General features: G+C 37.7%; 1 protein-coding gene across 1 annotated transcript; it reads left to right on the top strand.

Moving 5' to 3' along the window:
- Nucleotides 1-2874: 2874 nt before the first annotated feature.
- lamp1b (lysosomal associated membrane protein 1b) lies at nt 2875-13183 on the top strand. The gene is made up of 6 exons (XM_022202730.2): nt 2875-3231; nt 6011-6201; nt 6294-6422; nt 9752-9818; nt 10841-11008; nt 11087-13183. The coding sequence occupies exons 1-6, from the start codon at nt 3171-3173 to the stop codon at nt 11224-11226; spliced, it is 756 nt and encodes a 251-aa protein (XP_022058422.1). The 5' UTR covers nt 2875-3170; the 3' UTR covers nt 11227-13183.
- The last annotated feature ends 336 nt before the right edge of the window (nt 13184-13519 follow it).

The following is a 13519-nucleotide window of genomic DNA, read 5'->3' as shown; positions in this document are numbered from 1 at the left end:
CTGGTGGGCTCGTCTGCTTCACATTTTATCCCCAGCAGAGTTGTTTTTAATCAGAAATACACTGCAAATGATGGTAAAATAACAGGCAGGTGAAGATGTTAGTTTTATATTCAGAAATGTCTGTAACATTTATTTTAAATCAGTAATATGTGATTTATAACACTTATTTTAATGTCGTTGTAAGCAGATATCAGATTATTAGTTTCCTCACATACATCATTTTAAACGTGTTGTTTTTTATGACTTTTGTCTGTGAATGTATGTGATTACTGCATTACTAAGATTATAATGAACTGTTTATACGGCCGTCATGGAAGCTTCTTAGCATTAGTCATAGTTTCTCAGAGTCCTATTTTCTTACAAATGAAACGTAATGTGTTAAAACCAAGACAGTGAAATGCTGCTTTTAAATGTTTTTACATGTAATGACATATTTTATGTATTGCATAAAGTACCAGTTTTTAAAACCGATGAAAATGTCTGCAGAGGAACAGAAGAAAAAGATTTAGATGGGTTTGGTCTCTATAACAGCTGATTGTCATGTTTTTCAGAGTTACTTGTGGGAACAAACAAACTTTCAAAGTGACGTTTATCTAAAAATGTGGTCACCAGATTTCAGATTAAAGGTTCAAAACAAGCTGCTGGTTATCAGTCCATCAGCCAGCAGCAGAACCTCCAAATGACTGTTAGAGGAAAAGGTTACAGACCAAGACCTCTGCGTCTCATGTTGCATAATCACACTGATCTGTGACACTGAAGGAAGCTGCTGAAGCAGATCAGTGAGGCCGGCTTCAGTCAGAGGAGACGTCATTTTAGAACCACTGTGTAAAATGTTCTGCTGACTGCAGCTTCACCTCGGTCACCTTTCATAAAATGCTCACATTCTGAACGCTGGACTGCAAATGTGAAACGTTTTAATTCTAACGTAATCTAAGCAGAAACACGAACAGAAATGAGCACAAACTAAAATGAAAAGGTGAGGAGTTAACAGCTGATTTCTGACGCTGACTCACCAAGACACAAGCTTTGAGTTATTTTTATATTTTAACTACAAGGATGGAGTCTACTGATGGAGTTTATTTTGACATAAAGGGTCCATATAACACTGCAGCACTTTTTGTATCATAGTCCACATTTTAGCTGTTTTCAGGCCTAAAACCAACATGGCCACCTATAACCAAACACCACATGGTATTTTACACAAAGATTCTTCTAAATATTATATATACAACTGATATCTAAAGACATTGTAGTAAACCTGATGACTATTTTATATGAAATAAGTCAGAAAGTCTTGGAGTCTTCCAGTCTTTTCTTCAGGAGGAAATGACATCATGAGGAGCAGGTCATGTGATCTGGAATTAACACACTTCCTGGAGAGGAGTTTTTGGAACGGGGAACTTAGTGGAAAGGGATTTAATTTGATATTTTCCATATAAAATTTTATATATTTCCAAAAAAGAAATATCTGTCATGATTATCTCACCTTAATAAAAGAACCCAATCCAAACTCTTTGTGAATCAGCTCATTTTATTATTGTTTAGCTCATTAGAAGGTGGTTGGTGTTAAATTCAGACGTTATTTAGTTGATATCTTAGTGATAGCCAGTCATTTTTTATTAATAAGTGATTGTTTACATCATAAATAAATATGAAATTTGTAAACATGAATATAATGAACATAAAAACATTATTTTTTTCCTTTTAATAAAAATATATGCAGATATATCCCATGGACTTCAAAAGTCTCTCAGTTGTAGATTGACCCTAAAGATGAATTTACATTCTGTAACTATCTTTACATTAATCTTAGTATTTGTGGATTTAAATATGCAGTTGCACATAGAATACACCAACAACTTGTCCGGCTACAGTGAAATGTTGTTTATGCATTCATACTAAACCCTTTTCTATAAAATGATCACTTTAAATACATTTTAAACACTTTTAGAAGTGCTGGATGACAAGAGAACAATTCTCTGCTTTTACTTTGCTCTTAAATGTGACACTTTTATTGATAGTACTTTTTGTTTACCTGCTACTTTTTCCAAAATAAAAGATGAGAGTCCTTTACATCAGTGGCGTTGTTAGGCCTGGGCATCTGAGGCTGAAGCCCCAAATATATCATATTTTTATTTATGGTATTGTTATATGAAAGTCTGACCTGTGCACAAACAGAACATTTTGGTATTTTATTCTGTTTTAAAACAGTGTGTTTACTGTGTGTATGTTGTATGACGTTTCCCTAATGACTACAAATGTGGATTTATCATGAAATAAACATGCCAAGTAGCAATGAAAGGACATTTTATTGCTTTGCTGTAATTTGCTGTAGAGTTCTCAGTGTTTTTGTTGGCAACAAGCTTAATATATTTGATCAGATTACTGTTAGTTATATATTTGGTTATGCTATTATTGGGAATCATAGGTGAATTTTGTTTTGTTTTTTTACACATCAGCACCTGAAATTCTTCTCCTGAGCACTTTAAAGGGTCAATCACAGGAATTGAAATACATTTTATTTATGTAAGTAAGTGTTTCCACCTATATGATTACAGTTGTAAATCATCACAAGTAAGACTGTCCTGTACTCACTGTGATATTATGTGGAACATGTGTGAAGCACAGAAAGGAAAGTAGAATGACTTCCTTACACTTTATGTTCATTTAAGTCTGGAGTAACTTTTAAAAAAATGTGCAATCATCAGGGTAAAATGTAAAGATCTGTGGGCTGGGCTGAGTGTCAACATCACAACAACGCCTCTATTTGTGTGTACTTTACATTAAAGTAAAGGAAACGTGTGATTATCCCTCAGTTCTTCCTCAGAATGATCCCAACCAGCTGCTGTTGTTTACATCAGTGGACGTTGCTGACCACGTGACCTTCTGGGTGTTTCTGAACAGTCACATGATCTGATTTCAGTAAAAGACGAGCAAAATTAAACCTCCCCGCTACGAAATACAAGCCAAAAAAGTTGGGATCCGTAAACAGAGCGGCTTTTGCATTGTAACCCATTTCTTTATCACTCCTCCAAATCACTGCGTTTAACTTTAGCTCCATTTTTTCCCTTTTTCTCCCCGCGGAGCTAACGTTAGCCCAGCTAGCACAACATCTGCTAATCGAGGCTAACTAGCTGCTGCTGAGATTTGGTCCCGACAACAACGGAAACATGACCCAGATCTGCGGTGTTCAGTCCTGGTGCCTGGGAGTAACGTTACCCCTCATCTTAGGTGAGTATTTGTTCCGTATGTTTGATTTAGGAAACGACAAACCCGAAGGTCGCAGAAAAACTGTCCTCAACTAGCAGGACAGTTCAGCAAAGAGGCAGCTATATGCTAACGCTAAAGGCTGTAAAGTTTTACAAGAAATGCAGCTGTTGTTGTTTCCTGTACCTCTGGTGTGTTACTGTCATCAAAACTGTGTTACAAACAAATCTAAATAAATGCACTTCAATTATTTATAGAGCAAAAGTGTTAAACAGAGTAAATGTTGAAGCGTCGTTGTGTGTTTACTCCTTTAAAAAACTGTATTTTGTGCTATGACACTAAAATGTGGGTTTATACTTTAAATCACCTGAATATATTTCAGCACACTGGTTGGTTTAGCCCAGCCCAGCAGTCTTTACATTTTAAAATTTTTAACATTTCTTTTTTCCACCAAAAAATGTTAAAATATTTCCCAAAAATATCGAAAATGTGAAAATCGGAAGTTTCACTGTGAAAATAAATTTTTTTCCACATTTTCAAACTTTAAACCGGGTCTGTTTGACCTGCAGGACGACACGAGGATTAAGGTAAAGAAATAATGTTAAGTTAACTTTTTCTGTGCTCCACAATCTACATATGTGTCCAAGAAGTCACTTTCAACTACCAAAGTTCCCCAATACAGAAACAGCTCTGTGAAAAAAGAGAAGTGTGTAAATTCCAATTCTATGTGGAAGTGTGTTAATTCCAGATCACATGACCTGCTCCTCATGATGTCATTTCCTCCTGAAGAAAAGACTGGAAGACTCCAAGGCTTTCTGACTAATTTCATAGAAAGCAGTCAGCAGGTTTACTACTAGATCTGTAGAAATAACTTTACATTTCACTCAGTTGTATAAATAACATGTAGAAGAATCTTTGTGTAAAATGCCATGTGGTGTTTGGTTATAGGCGGCCATGTTGGTTGTAGGCCTGAAAAAAGCTAAAATGTGATTATGGTACAGAAAGTCCTGCTATTATAAGTCGACCCACACGGTAATGTCTCTGCTGCAGATATCCAACAAACACAAAATGCTTAATGTCCAACATAACAGAGAAATATTTTACATTTTTTAGTAAAAGGATCTGAATTTGATCAGCTTCTTCTTTCTGTTTCTGAGGGCTTTAATGTGTCATTGATAGATCAAGGGTATTTTTTCATTATTATTCTTCCTCTTGGAGAAAAAACAAGCAAACAAAAACCCCAAACACCCAGGCTTATTCATTAAACATTCAGGACATCTACAGATCCACTGCCTAAACATCAGCAAGTATAAATCTGAAGTGTTAGTCTGTGATGTTTAAGCATGTTAAATAAGGTCAGCACGATCTGATTTTCAACATATTTCAGCCTCTTTTCTCAAAATACTGTAATCACTGTGTGTTCTGTGGGATTTAGAACATTTTTTAGTCTTCCTTTTCCACTGACTGAGACAAATTAGAAAGCATTACTGTGCCTCAAAATAAACCAAATAAAACTTCAGGGTCAGCATGTTGTTTCTGCACAATTAAGGTCAGTTAATGCAAGAGACATCTGTCACTACTGAGCAAAATAAGCCTGAACAAAGCTAAGATAGCGCATACAGCTGGTAGTGTGGCTTTTTAAACCAAAAACACAGGAGAAGGGACTTTAATTGTTCATTTCCATCTGTAAAACTGATGGCAGTAGTTATAGAAGTTCTTATTTGGGAGGTTGTTAATTCCACACATTAAAATTCTATTTCAGTTTCACCTTTTAGCATAAATCTCTAAAAAAAATGACAGTAACACTTCTAGGATTTTCGATTTTCTGAGAAGACGATAGATTTAGACCCGGTTTTCAAGCTGAATGCAGTGTTGGCTGGTTTATCTAGAAGATCAGGTATGGCAGGTATGAAGCCGTGTTACATGCTAAGAGGAAGGCGTGTTGGAGTTAAGAGAAACTCTGAGAAGCTCGTCTGCAGCTGAAAACAGGCCTCACATTGAGGGTCAGATAGTCAAAGAAAAACACACATTTCATGGAACGAGTCTTTAATTTCATGCTGCTTCTACTTTTATTACATTTCAGAGGTAAACATTAAACTGAATCAGTAAAATAGTGTGCAATAATTAGGTCTTCTTTATGCTATAAGACCAGATTTGCTGCTTCCAGTGTCTCTGATCTGAATGTTTCTGTACAGCAGTATCCTGAGCATGTTTGGGTTTTTAACATGAGGAACTGAGAAAATAATCAGCACAATATTTTACAATGAAAGTAACGGTGCTTATCCTACGAGCCTTACAGCACATTAATGTGACTGATGCTGGAGGATTCTGCTATAATCATTGTTTCAGTAACTTTCACAGTAAAGATCTTGAATATTTCTGACTCCACTTTCATTAAAACTCTATTTAACTGTATTTTACTTTTCTCTGCCTTGTGAAAGCTTTTATTTTGATACTTTAATTGATTTTGTTGTCAATAGTTTGGTGCTATAATAATAATTCTGTAAGAATTCAGTCAATAGTGATGGAGAAAAGAGGCTTTCTGAAATCCTGAGGGATTCACTTCAGGATAGTTTCATTATTTTAGATTTCATATCAGACACCAGTGAGAATAAAAGAGCTTCTCCCAGAGGATCACCGTTAGATCCTCCTTCTGTCAGAGCCATGCCGCCTTATTTTCTGCTGTGAGTTTAATTAATGTTCAGACATAATACACACACTGTTGTTATTTTTGCTCCTGTCGTTGTTTATGTCGTTGATTTGCTGCTTGACTTCTGCGTGGGTGTGTTTTTATGTTTTGCAGCTGCTGCCCTGCACCAGGGTTTTGCCACCGTTGCCCCTCCTACGACTGCTCAAACCACCACCGCTCCGAAAGAACCTGAGAGACCCGAAAGAGGAAACTACCTGGTCAGCAGCAGCAACGGCACGACCTGTTTACTGGCCTACATGGGCCTCCAGCTCAACATCTCCTTCACTTCCTTCTCCCAGAATCAGGTGCTGAGTGAAACCACTTCTCTGCTGTCTGTGCAGCTGAAACTAACAAAGCTTCAGAGGTAACGCTAAGCCCTTTAATCGTTTGTTTGCAGACTGTGCGGGATATCGTGAACCTCCAGCCTAATTTCACAAAGAGCTCCGGGTCGTGTGAGGCAGAAAACGCCACGCTGAGGCTCACAACGGACGGAGACAAAACCAACCTCACCTTCGTCTTCGCTCTGGTGAGTAACAGCATCATGTTTGTCCCCTAACAGCCAGCAAGCTTCATCTTTGTCTTACACTTCCTGAAGAGGCCACTAGATGGCAGATGGAGCTTCAAGTAAAGCAGCTCTAACTGAGTAGTACTCATGTAGTAATGAAGTAATACTGTAGTACTCATGTAGTAATGAAGTAATACTGTAGTACTCATGTAGTGATGAAGTAATACTGTAGTACTCATGTAGTGATGAAGTAATACTGTAGTACTCATGTAGTAATGAAGTAATACTGTAGTACTCATGTAGTAATGAAGTAATACTGTAGTACTCATGTAGTGATGAAGTAATACTGTAGTACTCATGTAGTAATGAAGTAATACTGTAGTACTCATGTAGTAATGAAGTAATACTGTAGTACTCATGTAGTAATGAAGTAATACTGTAGTACTCATGTAGTAATGAAGTAATACTGTAGTACTCATGTAGTGATGAAGTAATACTGTAGTACTCATGTAGTAATGAAGTAATACTGTAGTACTCATGTAGTGATGAAGTAATACTGTAGTACTCATGTAGTGATGAAGTAATACTGTAGTACTCATGTAGTAATGAAGTAATACTGTAGTACTCATGTAGTAATGAAGTAATACTGTAGTACTCATGTAGTAATGAAGTAATACTGTAGTACTCATGTAGTAATGAAGTAATACTGTAGTACTCATGTAGTGATGAAGTAATACTGTAGTACTCATGTAGTGATGAAGTAATACTGTAGTACTCATGTAGTAATGAAGTAATACTGTAGTACTCATGTAGTAATGAAGTAATACTGTAGTACTCATGTAGTGATGAAGTAATACTGTAGTACTCATGTAGTGATGAAGTAATACTGTAGTACTCATGTAGTAATGAAGTAATACTGTAGTACTCATGTAGTAATGAAGTAATACTGTAGTACTCATGTAGTGATGAAGTAATACTGTAGTACTCATGTAGTAATGAAGTAATACTGTAGTACTCATGTAGTAATGAAGTAATACTGTAGTACTCATGTAGTAATGAAGTAATACTGTAGTACTCATGTAGTAATGAAGTAATACTGTAGTACTCATGTAGTGATGAAGTAATACTGTAGTACTCATGTAGTAATGAAGTAATACTGTAGTACTCATGTAGTAATGAAGTAATACTGTAGTACTCATGTAGTAATGAAGTAATACTGTAGTACTCATGTAGTGATGAAGTAATACTGTAGTACTCATGTAGTGATGAAGTAATACTGTAGTACTCATGTAGTGATGAAGTAATACTGTAGTACTCATGTAGTAATGAAGTAATTCTGTAGTACTCATGTAGTAATGAAGTAATACTGTAGTACTCATGTAGTGATGAAGTAATACTGTAGTACTCATGTAGTGATGAAGTAATACTGTAGTACTCATGTAGTAATGAATTAAAGTAGTTCTGTAGTACTCATGTAGTGATGAAGTAATACTGTAGTACTCATGTAGTGATGAAGTAATACTGTAGTACTCATGTAGTGATGAAGTAATACTGTAGTACTCATGTAGTGATGAAGTAATACTGTAGTACTCATGTAGTAATGAAGTAATTCTGTAGTACTCATGTAGTAATGAATTAAAGTAGTTCTGTAGTACTCATGTAGTAATGAAGTAATACTGTAGTACTCATGTAGTAATGAATTAAAGTAGTTCTGTAGTACTCATGTAGTAATGAAGTAATACTGTAGTACTCATGTAGTAATGAATTAAAGTAGTTCTGTAGTACTCATGTAGTGATGAAGTAATACTGTAGTACTCATGTAGTGATGAAGTAATACTGTAGTACTCATGTAGTGATGAAGTAATACTGTAGTACTCATGTAGTAATGAAGTAATTCTGTAGTACTCATGTAGTGATGAAGTAATACTGTAGTACTCATGTAGTAATGAAGTAATACTGTAGTACTCATGTAGTAATGAAGTAATACTGTAGTACTCATGTAGTAATGAAGTAATACTGTAGTACTCATGTAGTAATGAAGTAATACTGTAGTACTCATGTAGTGATGAAGTAATACTGTAGTACTCATGTAGTGATGAAGTAATACTGTAGTACTCATGTAGTAATGAAGTAATTCTGTAGTACTCATGTAGTAATGAAGTAATACTGTAGTACTCATGTAGTGATGAAGTAATACTGTAGTACTCATGTAGTGATGAAGTAATACTGTAGTACTCATGTAGTGATGAAGTAATACTGTAGTACTCATGTAGTGATGAAGTAATACTGTAGTACTCATGTAGTGATGAAGTAATACTGTAGTACTCATGTAGTGATGAAGTAATACTGTAGTACTCATGTAGTAATGAAGTAATACTGTAGTACTCATGTAGTAATGAAGTAATACTGTAGTACTCATGTAGTAATGAAGTAATACTGTAGTACTCATGTAGTGATGAAGTAATACTGTAGTACTCATGTAGTGATGAAGTAATACTGTAGTACTCATGTAGTAATGAAGTAATTCTGTAGTACTCATGTAGTGATGAAGTAATACTGTAGTACTCATGTAGTGATGAAGTAATACTGTAGTACTCATGTAGTGATGAAGTAATACTGTAGTACTCATGTAGTGATGAAGTAATACTGTAGTACTCATGTAGTGATGAAGTAATACTGTAGTACTCATGTAGTGATGAAGTAATACTGTAGTACTCATGTAGTAATGAAGTAATTCTGTAGTACTCATGTAGTGATGAAGTAATACTGTAGTACTCATGTAGTGATGAAGTAATACTGTAGTACTCATGTAGTGATGAAGTAATACTGTAGTACTCATGTAGTAATGAAGTAATACTGTAGTACTCATGTAGTGATGAAGTAATACTGTAGTACTCATGTAGTAATGAAGTAATACTGTAGTACTCATGTAGTAATGAAGTAATACTGTAGTACTCATGTAGTAATGAAGTAATACTGTAGTACTCATGTAGTAATGAAGTAATACTGTAGTACTCATGTAGTAATGAAGTAATACTGTAGTACTCATGTAGTAATGAAGTAATACTGTAGTACTCATGTAGTGATGAAGTAATACTGTAGTACTCATGTAGTGATGAAGTAATACTGTAGTACTCATGTAGTGATGAAGTAATACTGTAGTACTCATGTAGTGATGAAGTAATACTGTAGTACTCATGTAGTAATGAAGTAATACTGTAGTACTCATGTAGTGATGAAGTAATACTGTAGTACTCATGTAGTAATGAAGTAATACTGTAGTACTCATGTAGTGATGAATTAAAGTAGTTCTGTAGTACTCATGTACTGGTGCTGCTGTTTGTCTCCAGAATACTACGTCCAGGAAGTACCACCTGAGGGAGGTTTCTCTGTCAGCGTTGTGGCCGGACATGAAAGGTGAGTGGACTCTGCTCCTTAGACTGACACTGCTGCCTCCTGTCTGATCAGTGAGCATGAGTACCACCTATTCTGGGATGTCTGTGTAGGGCCTATTCTGTCTAGTGGAGCTGGGATTTTTTTGGGGGGGCACTCTTTATTTATAATATTTTTTTAATCCTGTGAGGCCCAAATATAGAAAAAATGTGCAGCAAACAAACTGAATAATTCTAATAACTCATAATAATCACATTAGGATGATTATTATAGAATGTCCACACGGTTGGTAGTTTCTAACTTTTTCCTACTACCTGTCAGTCACTTTAAATCACTAAATTCACTTAAAATCATCGTGCCTTGAAATGTGTGAATACCGTTTATTGGATTTTAATTTCATTTAGTGTATATACACAAACCCAAATATAGAAAAATAAAACTGTATTTTTGCAGCAGTGGTGTTTACAGAACAAGGAACACAAACGTGTAATAAAAATAATCATAATACATTTTATTTAAAAGGCACTTTTAGGCAAAATCTTAAAGTTCTGCACTAATGATATAAAATGGATAAAAGCAAAACAATCAGATAAAATAAAAGCAGAAACGTTCAGGAGCTCTGTATTCAAACATGTGCTGTCTGTGGAGCCATCAGGAGGAGTTCTGAAGGTTCTGTCTCTGGTCCAGCGTTTGGTTCTGGGCAGGAGGAGGAGGTGAAGGTTATTAGTGGAGGTTTATTTTGGATGATTGGTGACGGAGGAGTTCTTTAAGGGGATCCAGAACGTTTCCATGAATGTAGAGTGATTTTGTAGTGAATTCTGGAGGAGCCGGTGGAGTGAACGGAGGATGGTGTGATGTGGTGTTCCTTCTCATCAGGATCCTAGCAGCTGTTCTGAACATACTGGAGCCTGTGCAGCTCTTGCTGGGATCCTGATGAAGCGTTGCAGACGTCCAGCCTGGAGGAGGTTCTCTGTATCTGAAGGCCTGAGGGTGGGACAGAGTTCCTCCTGCTATCATTTCACTCCTCGCTGTATCTTCTGCCGTAGAACCCTTCTTTGTCCAGAACCGCAGTCTGGACTACCTGAGGGGAACCCTGGGATACTCCTACATGTGCCGTGAAGAGCAGACTCTGAGCGTGGCCCCCAGTCTGTCGGTGAACACCTTCCAGGTGCAGCTGCAGCCCTTCGGTCTGACTGGAGACAAGTTTGGAGCAGGTAAACTCCTTCACCAAGTGGATAAAATCCATCACCTGCTCTGTGCTTTGGTTCCTCACGGTTCTCTCTGTGTCTCAGCCGAGGAGTGCCAGCTGGATGAAGACGACATGCTGATCCCCATCATAGTGGGAGCAGCTCTAGCGGGCCTCGTCCTCATCGTTCTGTTGGCCTACCTCATCGGCAGGAAGAGGAGCCACGCCGGCTACCAAACCATCTGAGCTCACCTCCGTGTCCCAGAGCGCCATCCCACCCTCAAACTAACCTCTGCTGTCTGAGACTTAACCCTCCTCCCCGCTGTTCCCTTCTTCCTCTGTGTGCTGTTCTTTCCTGGTCAGTAACTCTGTCATAATCACTTAGTGGAGGTCGGTCTGCGCTTTGTGAACTGATCAAACAAAGGGACTGATGAAGGAGGTGGACCTTCTGCTGGTACCGTGTAGAGCAGGATGCATGTTGATCACAGCCTCTAGCTCTTCTACCATTTATGATTTCTGTGATGGAAATGAGGGATTGAGGGGATTGCTGCTTGTTTTTGGAGGTTTCACCAAAAATGAGGCTCGTTGTTCATAAAGGGAATATTTCTGCCAGTTACACAGTAAAAACTGACTTTGTTGCTAAGTTGTTTGCAGATTTTAAGGAGCATGCTAAAAACACATTAATCCTGAAAAAGACGCACAAGAGGCTCTGTGGCCGTTCATCCTGGAGCCGATTTGTTTTTTAGGTACTCGACTCATTTCGTGTGCAGGCTGCAGGTACAGGAGTCAGCGCTGCTAGAGAACCTTATTCACTGCATTTAAAGGAGTAGTTTGGTGTTTTAGGGAGTAGTCTGTTTGTTGCTGAGAGTTACATGAGAAGATTGATTTGACTGAAAATGAAGCTACAGCCAGCAGATGTGGACAGATGCTGAAATATTTCTTTTAGAGGAGACTCTAAGAAGTGAACGTGTCTGAATCCTCACAGCCAACATACAAAAGTACAACTTCTACTGACATGAAACACATCAGACGTTTAGTGAGCTTTAGAGGTGTGTTTGGGAGTTCTGTTACTTTTGTCCAGACCCAGTGTTCAATGCTTGACTGCAGATTTATCTTCACTGTATGGACATAGAGTGGCGGTAACTGCTGACCTCGAGGATTTAACGAGCCACTGGTGGAATGTTGTGGTACGCCCATTAGTACGTAATTTAATTATCTGAACATGTTTTTAAGGAGTTATCAGGGAAATAATTTGAGTTCCAGCGCTGTGAGAACCTTATAAGTAGGCTGGCATTATTAACAGCTGAAAACGAGCTGTTAAAATGAAATGATCCCACTGATGATGAGAACGGACACTCAGCGTTTTATGAACAAGTCTGATCAAAGTGTGCATTCAGAGCCTTCAGTAAATGTTTTTACACTAACAGCACAACCCTGACTGATGTTTCCATGTCACCTTTTAGAGTCTTTTACTTTCTGAAATGATCACAGGCTTTTAATTTCCAGCCTGATCCGATGTGATTCCTGTCCAGTAGCTGCAGGGATGAAGGAGAATCTGACTGACTTCTGAAACCAACAGTCAAACTGGGATGACTGAGACTTCAGGAAGCAGCTCTGTTGATCTTCTCATGAAGCTCCAGTGATTTTCCCACAGTGGTGAGACACTCCTGTGGATTCTGCTGTTACATTTCACACGCACACACCAGGATTTGCTGAAACAATCTCTAAAACGGGGCTGTTGGTTTAGATGAAGAAGCTCAGGACATCAGCGTAGGGTTTGTTTGTTTGTTTGTTTGTTTGTTTGTTCTGTGTTTTGGTCTGTTTAGGCTTTGGTTTGGCTGAAGGGAAAGACTGAAGTCCTGAGTAATGTCAGTAAAAAGGTCCAGAATGCTCCGGTCGGTGTGGATCCGTGCCTTCAGCTGAACAGATGGAGTTTAAGTAAAGCCGGTTTCTCACAGACTCACTCCTTCACTCTCTGACTCTGTGCTGCCGGTTATCAGACGTTTTCTGTGTCACATCGCCTTCGTGTGCTTTTACTACCACAAATGCTCTGTTTGCTGCAGTAGGAGAAAGTACAGATGTTTGTTTTCTGTGTTCATTTTTCCTCCCTCATCTTAATCTCCACATAGTGATTTAATAAGGTTTCATTGGAATTGTTTGAACTGTTTTTTTTAAGGAGAGGCCAATAAAAGTGAACCCCTGAGGCTGCCTGGCTTTTTGTTTTGCCTTCATGCACTTTGTCGGCGGTCAAACCTGTTCCTGTTTGGTTTCATTTGTTTCATTTGTTTGGACTCTTTAGAGGCGGAAGATAATTATGCTGCTGAATACCATCAAAGACTGAATTCCAACATTGTTGTGTGAAGAATCTGAACAAATATTTGCCTTTCTGAAGAGGTAAACTGCAGTTTAGTATGTTTAGGTTTGGGTAACACATCTGTCAGTAAAGATGGGAGAAAGATCCACAAACATAGAATAGAATAGAATCACTTTATTATCCCCCGCCTCCACGAAGTGGAAAAGGGGGTATAGGTTTGGAATC

The sequence above is a fragment of the Acanthochromis polyacanthus genome, chromosome 14 (genome assembly GCF_021347895.1).
Source record: "Acanthochromis polyacanthus isolate Apoly-LR-REF ecotype Palm Island chromosome 14, KAUST_Apoly_ChrSc, whole genome shotgun sequence".
Taxonomy (NCBI): Eukaryota; Metazoa; Chordata; class Actinopteri; family Pomacentridae; genus Acanthochromis; species Acanthochromis polyacanthus.
Note: the sequence above shows the minus strand (reverse complement) of the source record. Positions and strands in the feature narration are given on the sequence as shown.